The following is a 10,821-nucleotide window of genomic DNA, read 5'->3' as shown; positions in this document are numbered from 1 at the left end:
CCCTCATCTTGCTTCCAAATTCAGACTTCATAGCTATGATTCTTCTTCTTCTTTTTAAATTAAAACTCTCACCTTTTTATTTACTACCAATTCTAAGACAGAAAAGCAGCAAGGGCTAGGCAATTGGGATTAGTGACTTGCCCAGGGTCACACAGACAAGAAGCAATGGAGGCTAGATTTGAACTCAGATCCTTTCAGACCTGGCTATCTACTGTATGACCTGGTTGTTCCTAGAGCTATGATCCTAATCCTAATTCCCCCATTTAAGGCTCTGTAGACAGAGTCCCAAATGAGAACATGTAAATAAATATTGTTTCCACATGATTGAAGAACGTAGTTTTAGAGGTAAAAATGTTCTTACAGATCATGTATGATAATTCCTTGATTTTATAAGGAAACAAACTAAGTTCCAGGGAAATTAAATAATTAGCCCAAAATAACAGGTAGAAAACAGCAGAGGTGAGAATTGAACTTAGCTCTTTTAACTCCAGAGTCAGTATTCTCTCCACTGTATTGTGCAGTCCCTAGTCAAGGCTGCACTGGACTCACCCTTTGCCCTCTCCCTCCATGAGGTGGCGGTAGGTGGCAATCTCTTTCTCCAGGTGGGTCTTGATGCCCAGCAGTATCTTGTATTCGTTGTTCTGGCGCTCCAGATCATGGCGCAATTGCATCAGCTCCTCCTCATAGTGGGAGATGATCTGCTGCATGTGCTGGAGCTGGCAGGAGTAGCGGGACTTGGTATCTGTCAGCATGCCCTCCAGGGCACATTTCTGAAATGGAAACAAATGCACAGAGTGGTCACAGAGCCTTTGTCCTAGGAGTCTCTTTCCGTATGTGGCATTCCTTGACCAATGACCATGTACTATTTGTTGATCATGTGCCATCTGCCTGTTGAATTGGTTAGTCATCCATTCAAGTTTTATATGTGTGTATGCCTTGTTGAGGGCCATGCCAAAGTATCTGTGTGCTCTAGATGAACTTAGAAAATAGGAGCATGCTGGTGCCAGCTCACACTGGTCAGCAAGAGATAACTGTAAAATTTTCAGGGTCTCAGAAGTCAGCAAATGCTACAAAGCAGGGTTTTATTTACAGTTTTGTTGATTTTCTAGTCTTTAAAAAGTCACAGAGAAAATGTTAATGCAGATTAAACAAAAAAGCATGTCTTTTGGAGTCTAATGTTAAATATTTACCTGCACACTTCTGCGTTCCTGTTGTTGAGAGGCTACATTCTTCACTGTCACTAATGCAGATTTGGCATAACTAACTTCCTCAGTGTTACAGCAAAGATTTCTCAGGATTAAAGTTCTGTGTCTTTATAAAAAGGAATATATCTTAAAGGGTCCCTTGTTACGTTCTCTTTCATGTCTTGCCTGACATGATTGGCTCTCTGCCTTGCCTATCTTTGGTCTCTCGGATCTCATGTCTTAAGATGGATGGTGAACTCCCTGAGGACGAGGATCATGACTTTATACTTACAGAGTTTTTCTTTCTCTTTATTCCACAACTTAAATGACATCACCTCCACAAAGTTTTCCCTGATTACCTCTCTGGGCGGAAATCTCCCTCCTCAAATTTACTTCCCTCTCCCGGACTCATTTAAATATTGATGTCATTGGTTTTATTTTTCAATAAAAGTCACTTTTTGATATGCTCCTCTCCTCAAATTTCTGAGAGAGCTTTGCTGGTGTCTCTCCTTAACTCATTCTTTCTTGCATCACAATTATTTGATTTCCCATCTTTTCTTCCCTGGGGATACAAATTAATGTTATCCAGTCTCAAAGATGGGGCAGTGGATAGAGTGCTGGGCTTGGAGTTAGGAAGACTCTTCTTCAGTTTAAATCTGGGCACACAAGTCACTTAACTCCTTTTTCCTCAGTTTTCTCTTCTGTAAAGTGTGCTGAAGAAGGAAATAGCAAACTAGCCCAATATATTTGCCAAGAGTAGCAAAGAATCAGATGCAACTGAAGAAACTGAAGAACAATAATTGTTACAGGACCCTCAGTAGGTAAGGCTATTATTTTACTTCTCTCTAATTGATTCTCTATTCTGTTTAGTATAATTTTTTTGCAGTCTTTCTCTTCTTTACCCAACCTTCTCCTGGCTTCCTTTTCCTTTTCTTTCCCAAACCTACTCTCCCCATCTAAAGACTTTGCCTCAGACTTTGCTAAGAAAATCAGGTTCATTTGTTTCAAACTCCATTATCCTTCTTGCTCCTCATCTCAAATGCTCTTGACATCATCCCCCACTATTCCTCTTTTCTCTAGCCTCTAATAAGACTGGTGTATATTAGGAGCTTAATATATCCTTTGTAATGCTTGGCAGATAGATTGTAAGCTCCTTGAGAGTAAGACCTCTTTAAATTCCCATCATCCATCATAAGACCTTGCAGATATTAGGTGCTTAATAAAAAATGAGTGAATTATACTTCTTTGCACCCTTTGCCCCCCACTGCCTAGCATAGTGCTCTGTTCAGAGAAGGAATTGAATAAGTTTTTTTATTGTTGTCAGTATTGCACATAGATCAGATCCATGTTCAATACTCTAATGGTGTAGAGTAACTTAGAAACAGTTATGTCCAAACACTTCCCGTGGTGAAACATCATTAGCAATTCCTATTATCTCTCTATATGTGTGTACATGTATGTATCCCTACTATGTGACTAGCCTAGTACAACTACAATTATTTAATTTTTGCTAAAGCCTTGTTCATAAACTCCTCAGAACATCCCCAAGGGTAGTATAGCTTCCAGCCTTTGCTGCTATTCAGCCACATCTAACTCTCTGTGACCCCATTTGGGATTCTCTTGGTAAAGATACTAGAGTAATTTGCCATTTACCTCTCCAGTTTATTTTAAAGATGGGGAAACTGAGGCAAGGAGGTGACTTGTACTAAGTGTCTGAGACTAGATCTGAATTCAGGAAGATGTCTTCCTGACTCCAGGTCTGACCCTGTATTCACTATGCCACTTCGCTGCCCCAGCATCCTGCTTAGGTGATAAAAATCCCCATAGTCTAGAATGTTCTTTATCCCTCACATCATGACTATTCCAGTAGAATAAAAGTTCCTCTAGGGGAAGGACTATTTTGTTCCCCACCTCTTCCAACCCCATCCCTAATGGTTGACAAAATTTGCCTTACCCACAGAAGTAGGAACCTACTAAATGCTTATTGAGTTGAATGGAACTGAATTGAATTGTTGGTTTCAGCTCATAATATACCCATGTCTACCATATTGTTACCGTAACAAGGAGAGATTGGTGCTCAGTTTTACCAGAGGATAATCAGGGACTTTAGGGAAGACTTGAATGAAAACTTCACAAATAGAATAGCCAATGGTTTCCTGAGGAGAGACTCACTTTATTCCTCTGGGTTTGAAGGTCAATCTCTAGGGCCTGGAAGGTACGTCTCAGTTCGTGGATATTGTCCTTATTGTTTTGTACAGTCACTGTTCTGCTTTCCAATTCTTGGGCTACTGATTCTGACTGTAGGGGCAGAAGGAGAGGACAGAGCATTTCAGTATCAGCAAATGGGACCAGGGAAAACAACATTCCCATCATCTTGGGCTTTCTTTTACCTGTTCTTTGTACCATGTATCCATGTTTTGATGGTTCTTTTTAATTATGCACTCATATTCTTGCCTCATGTCCTCTAGAATCTTAAGGAGATCTTCTCCTGGGGTTGAGTTCACCCTCACGTTGACACTGATGTCCTCTGTCATTTGCTGTTTGCTCATTTCCTGTTTATTTTGGAAGCAGAGGAAAGAATGTAATTACAGTAAGGTTCCCGATCCTCTTCACTGATCTTTTGTAGCCAAATCATAAATTTAGGGTGTGGGTAGTTAGGATTTTGTCCAAGGTATGACATTTAGAAAGTAGAACAATTTAATAGGATACTCCTTTAGCAATCTAGAAGTCATGACAGAAACTAATCAATTGAGTTAAAATCCATAAAGTGATTTTCAAACTTTATTTCAGAATTTTCAGACTTTTAAATTTCAAACATTATTGGATAGACTTGAAGTCTCTTTTAAAAATCAGGTAACAATGCTAATTCCCCTCTTCAATTTAGTTGTCAATATCTTAATTAATTTCCCATCAGGAGTTAAAAAATTACTTCAAGGGCAAGGTTCATAATGCTTGTCTCACCCCTTCCCTTCAGTGGCAGACTTTTGAGATCATCTGGTTCAAGACAATCATTTTACAGATAGGGAAACCATGGCCAGGGCAGTTAAGCATTTGTGCTGTTTGCTCCAGGTGCCCAAATTTTGAGTAATTGTTCTCTTTAAATGGAGAGGTAAAACTAAGCTTTAAGGTGAAAGAAGCCAGCACGGTCTCCAAGATTTGTTCTTATTCTGACTGGAACTAGACTCTTAGATACTACTTGCCAATTATGTGCAAAAAAATAAAGTAAAACAAAATAAATGAACCCTGCATGCCTTCTTCCTTATTATTTTGCACAACAAATAACATTAGACTGTCAATCAAAAGACTTATATGTTAACCATTTTAATCCCTAATTGCTAAGTGCTCCAGGATGAATTCCTTTCCTTGAGTGCTTCTCTATAACCAGAAGTCCCATTTATACCTAACAAATAATATTTACTTGTGCAGTGATTATAGAATTGACAAATTGAGCATTTTTAGGTCACAAGTTAAAGGATTTGGGAATCTGTTCAATAACCTAGAGCAGAAAGGTGTAATAGCTTTTAAAATCCTCTCATTGTAATTGCCCGATGATGATCGAATGTAACCAACACCCATTAACTCATCAAGAAATAAAGCAACCATAGAAAGGATTTATTTAACAACCACTGTCTCCGAACAGATTTGTCAAAAATCAGTATGCCTAAACCCTGAAGATTACAGCAAGGAGAAAACTCCTTTGTAGTCTCATTGGACCCAGTGAATTAATTCAGATTGGTGACATTTTTTTTTCTTTTTTTCTTCAGATAATTTTTTCCCACTTAAGTCTATTTGGTGCTATTGGGAAATGAATTTTCCTGTCCTCTCTATTAATTTAGTAGAAAACGAAGAGTGGTAGGTTAGCTTAAAAATATTATCCATTAACATATTTTCATACTGGTTTAGTTAGGGAAGCTCAGCATTCATTAGATGTTTTTTTTCCCTCAATAGTATATATCTAAGCCACCAAAAGGTCCAGTCAAAAATTCACTGTCTCCTGATTTTTACCAATTAATCATTTCTTTTGTGTTATTTTCATCAATTACCTGGAAATTTATAGGTATGAGAATTCTCACCATCATTGTAGATTATGGGATACTTAGGTGGTACAGGAGATAGAATGGTAGACCTGGAATCAAGAGGACCTGGGTTCAAATCTGGTCTCAGACACTTCCTACGTGTATCACCTTGGGCAAGTCACTTAACCCTGATTGTCTAGCCCTTGCCACTCTTCTGTCTTAGAATTGATACAAAGACAGAAGGCAAGGGTTAAAAATGTTTTAAAAAAAGATCATAACCCATCTGTAATTTAGGTAATAATTATCGCAACAATGACAAAAATAATAGTGGCTGTTATTGGAGAAAGAGCTTAAACCTGGGTTCAAATTCTGCCTCTAATACATACTGCCTATATGATCCAGGGTTATTTACTTTTACAGCAGGCAATGTTATAAGACTATAAAAAACAGAGCAGATGCCCTTCTAAACAGGTAGGAATTTCCTTACCAGAAATTCTTAAAACCAGTGAAATCACAAGCTCTAGAAAAAAAAAAAAATCCAACAGCCAACATTGACGTAATGTTCTATGGTTTTGTAAATCTCTTGATACACATTGTCTCATTTGGTCCTTACAATAACCCTATGATGCAAGTACTATTGTTAGACCCATTTTACAGATGAGAAAACTAAAGTTCAGCCATTCATCTTGTAGAAATAGCAATTATACATCTCATAGAGAAGTCAGGTCTTTCTGGTTCTGAGGTCAGCTCTCAATCCACCGGCCATACTACCTGTGATCAAGATTGCATTATGTTCTTAATTTTTAAGAGTTTTATTTGATTTTTTAAACCCTTACCTTTTGTCTTGGAATCGATATTAAGTATTGGTTCCAAGGCAGAAGAATGGTGAAGTTAAGACAACTGAGGTTAAGTGACTTGCCCAGGGTTGCATACCTAGGAGGTATCAGAGGCCAGATTTGAACCCAGGATCTCCGATCTCTAGACCTCGCTTTCAAACCACTGAGCTACCTACCTGCTCCAAGTTGAAGACAATTAGACAAACACTATTTTTTCTTACAATCCAGGAAAGACATTCTCCACAGAACTCAATGCATTATAAAGAGACTCGGTTGACATTCTATTACTTGTCCTTCCTTCTAAACTATTGATTTGACCCAAGACTCTAGAATTTTTAAAGATTTTCTAGATGAAGTAAAAGACTTATGGTTTCTCCCACCTCCTCATGATGCTTCTTCATGAGGATAAGCTCCTTCCTCATGCCCTCCACATCCATTTCCAGGTCGGTAGTGATGATAGTCAGGTCATCTAGGATCTTCCGAAGTCCTTCCACTTCTGCTTCCAGGTCTCTCTTGAAAGACAGTTCATTTTCATACCTTTGGGTTAGAATGAAAGGAATGAGACATTAATTTAATGCTAGAGAATTTGTAAGATTCTGGGCTAGATTTAAAGGTGTTTTTCCCTTCTTTTAAATTAATAAAGATTTATCATTGGCCTTTTTCAAAGAGGGAGATCATTAGCACCAGGAAAACAATATACCCAATGACTAATAATGGAGATGTGGAGAAATATAATAAAAGAAAATCGAACTCTGAAATTAGAATGACTCAACTAGGTCCTGGAAAAAGTTTCAGGAAATAAATCACACATATATTGGCAGACACGGTTGGTAGGTTGTTTGGTTTTGCTGAACCATTTATCTATTTCTTTTTAGTCTTTGTTATAAGGAATGTCTCACTGAATAAAGAAGGAAAGAAAAAAATTCTGAAATGAGGATGACATAAAAACAAGAGAAACAACTAAACATTTATATAATGCTTATAATGTGCCAGGCATTGTGCCAAGCACTTTTTATAAATATTATCTCTTTTGATCCTTAAAACTTCCTGAGAGGTAGGTGCTATTATTATTCCCATTTTATAGTTGAGGAAACTGAGACAAACAGAGGATGATAATTTTATTATCATTGTAAATTTGACCAAGGAAACCATTTCAGTAGATTTGCCATAGACTAGAATCATAACTGGTAGGAACCAACCTCAGAGACCATCTAGTCCAATCATCTAATTTCCTTTAGGCCAGAGAGATCATAGGATTATAGATTCAAATCTGGAAGGAACCCGAGAGATCATTTAGTTCAACAGCTTTCATTATCTGGACAGCTGTAGGGGCAATGGTTAGAACACCATACCTGGAATCAGGAAGATCTTAGTTCACATCTGGCCTCCAATGCTTACTAGCTGTGTGACTCTGGGCATGTCACTTAACTTCTGTTTGACTTAGTTTTCTCACCTATAAATTGAGGATAATATCACCTATCTCCCAGCCTTGTGAGGATATTCATTCTACTGTATCACACTTATTAACAAATTGAAAACCAACTATGTGTAAAGCATAATTGTAAATTGCCTGGCACATAGTGAGCACTATGTAGATATTAGTTATTATTATTACTTATATATAAGGATTCTGAAGTTCCACAGGTAGTACAGAGCAGAGCTGAGGTTCCTCCTCAAAGCCTTTTACTCCCAAGAGTCAAACCCAAATCTAGCACTGTTCTCACAGCCTGACACTGTATGTTTTCTTGCAATTTCCATTTGAAAAGCAGAAAATGGTGGCAAGAAAGAACTCACTTAAGGCTGAAGTCATCCACTGCCATTCTAGCATTGTCAATATGGAGGAGAATCTTAGCATTTGTCATTCTTCCATCCATAATCTGTAAAACAAACAAGGGTCAGTCCATGTGATTGGGACCTTGTCAATAGGGAGAGGAACTTCACTCTCTGAGGATGATTATTGTTTTCCCTCTGTGGGGCTTTTTCTTTTGGGGAAATTGAATAAGACATCATGGAGCATATACTTAGAACTGGGAGAGACCTCAGAGATTATCCACTCTATCTTCCTCATGTTACAGATGAAGAAACCAAGGCAAATAAAGAGAATGACCAGGTAGTAGGTTTCATAGCTGGAATTTGAACTCAGGTCATAGGATCATTAATATCAAGGTGCAAAAGATCTCAGAAGACATCTAATCCAACCTACTTATTATAGAGATAAGGACATTGAGATCCAAGGAGTTCAAGTGACTGTTCTAAGGTTATATAGGTGGCTTTACAAGCATTATTGGTGGGCTTTTTTTTCCTTCTTTTTTCTCTTTTAATTTTACTTTTCTACTTTTTTTTTAAACCAGTTATCTTGGAGGACTTAATTTTTTTTCTTTTTTAATTTTTAATTTTTTTCTACCCTTTTTTAAACCAATTATATAGGTGGGCTTTAAACCCAGATCTTCAAACTCTAGAGTTTATACTCATTCTACTGTGTCACAATGATCAACAAACTGAAGACCCACTATGTTCAAGGCATAAAAGATATAAGAATGACTTGATAGTAACATGAAGTGCAAGGATTGAAGAACAGTCAATTTCTGCATCTGTGTGTGTGTGTGTGTGTGTGTGTGTGTGTATTCAGAAGACAAGAACAATAGATATTCAGCAAGAAAGCTTAGTTTTCTCTTTTACCAAATGACATGGTTCCAGGAGAGAAATGGTCTCAGCATCAAGAAGACTAGAGTTCAAGTCCTGCCGCTGACATATTAGCTTGTGTGAGCCCGACCTCTCAGTCCTCCAGGCAACTCTCTGAGAGTATAGATTGCAGAGCAGTTGCAGGTCTGAATTGGTAGAGGGAATTTTCACACTAGAAAAACCCTGTACTAATGCAGTTACAAGCCTATGAGACAGTTGATGGTGCAGTAGATAGAGTACTATGCCTGGAATCCAGAATTGAGTCCAAATTCAACTTTAGATACTTGTTAGCTGTGTGACACTGGGCAAATTGCTTAACTTCTGTTTGCCTCATTTGCCACAACTGTAAAAGGGGGATAAAAACAGCTCCTATCTCCCAGAGTTGTTATGAGAATTAAACGAGGTAATTATAAAGCATTTAATACAGTGCCTGGCACATAGTAGATGCTTAATAAATGCTTATTCCCTTCCTTTCTTTTTCATCTGCACTCGTCTCCACAAATAAATTCAGAAACCTATCTCAGAGATCACACTAGAAGAGGATTATTCTCCCCCCATCAGGGATGTGTTGGAGAAAGCTCAGACTAGCCCAGGAAATGTGATGGATAACTATTTAATGTGATCCATTTTACCATGGAAATTGGCTGAGGCTACAGAGGACTTAAGAAAAATGTTAATAAGGCAGATTAAATTTATTTTTTTAATTTTAATTTTGAATATTTCCCCATAGTTACATATTTCATGTTCTTCCCATCTTGCCCAAACCTCCCTACCCCCACTTAAGGGCAGATTAAATTAAAAAAGGTGTCATGGGTATAGTTTTCTCCCCCAGAGAGCTGGTTGTTAAATACTTACCAGTTTACTACTGCCTTCCACCCTGTGTTGGCATTTCATTGGAGGTGTTACCTAAAGCCTTCAAAGAGCTCAGTCTGTTCTCTATGGGCCCTTTCAACTTTTATTAACCAGTTTTACTAAAGAAAAGTTATTAAATCTGGTGGTTACATTTTCTTAGGGTATTAGATGGTCTTTACTGGATCCACCTAAGAAAAGACAACCAACTAATGATAAAGAATAATAGCTAGCATTTAAATGGCACCTACTATGTGCCAGGCACTGTGCTAAACACTATTATTACATTATTATTATATCAATTATTATCTCATTTGACCCTCAAAACAATCCTGTGAGGTAGGTATAATAAAATGACATATATGTTTATATGCATATATTTATAATAGTATAATACTATCCCTATTTTACATTTGAGAAAACTGAGGCAATTAGAAGTTAAGTGACTTGCCCAGGGTCATACAACTAATGAATGTTTGAAGTCGGATTTGAACTCAGATCTCTTTGATTCCAGGCCCAACATTCTAACTGCCAATCTACCTATCTGCCTATGATTAATTTTATACATGTATTGCAAAATATACATATAAATATAAAATAATATAGAAAGAAAATATGAAATACATGTATGCTTTCAATCTGCATTCCTTCATGAGTTTTTTCTTGTATAAACAATATGTCTTTTTCATGACATGATGAAAATGGAAATATATATTGTATGATAGCACATGTATAACCTATTTCATATTGCTTGCTGTCTATGGGAGGAAGGAGAGGAGGGAGTGAGTGAGTGAGGCAGAGAACTTGGGTTTCAAAATTAGTCAGAAAACAATAAAAATTGTGTCATCATGTACTTGGTAAAATGTAATAAAAATAAAAATTATTATTATTATACATAATTTGGAAAAATAAAATTTAACTAAACATTTCATTTTATATATATTATATTTTATGATTTATATTTTTATAACATTTTATAATATACATAATATATATATTTAAAAGCAGCTAACAAATAATAATGAATTTTTTTTCATTATCTGATGATTGTAGTGACCCTCACATTCAGTAGCATTGCTTAGGCATTCATCTTACAGTCTGAATCTATAGAAGCAATCCATGATGATATGAATGATGATGGTGGTCCACTGCTAATGCTTTACTGCCTGTGTGACCTTAGATCAGTCCCTTAAGTTCCCTAGACCTCAGTTTCCTTATCTAATGACTGAATTCCTATAACCTTTTTTTTTTTTT

At 37.0% G+C, this 10,821-nt stretch overlaps 1 protein-coding gene across 2 annotated transcripts in view; it reads right to left on the bottom strand.

The window, feature by feature from the left end:
• The window catches only part of KRT23 (keratin 23), a 30,969-nt gene that overhangs the window by 5,144 nt on the left and 15,004 nt on the right, over positions 1-10,821 (bottom strand). For both annotated transcript variants that reach the window (XM_044671883.1, XM_044671884.1), the window contains exons 2-6: positions 7,831-7,913; positions 6,417-6,573; positions 3,575-3,736; positions 3,357-3,482; positions 550-770 (exon numbers count right to left, since the gene is read on the bottom strand). In XM_044671883.1, the coding sequence (XP_044527818.1) occupies positions 550-770; positions 3,357-3,482; positions 3,575-3,736; positions 6,417-6,573; positions 7,831-7,913 (749 nt within the window). The remainder of the gene's footprint in view (positions 1-549; positions 771-3,356; positions 3,483-3,574; positions 3,737-6,416; positions 6,574-7,830; positions 7,914-10,821) is intronic.

Source organism: Gracilinanus agilis, chromosome 4 (genome assembly GCF_016433145.1).
Source record: "Gracilinanus agilis isolate LMUSP501 chromosome 4, AgileGrace, whole genome shotgun sequence".
Lineage (NCBI taxonomy): Eukaryota > Metazoa > Chordata > Mammalia > Didelphimorphia > Didelphidae > Gracilinanus > Gracilinanus agilis.
Note: the sequence above shows the minus strand (reverse complement) of the source record. Positions and strands in the feature narration are given on the sequence as shown.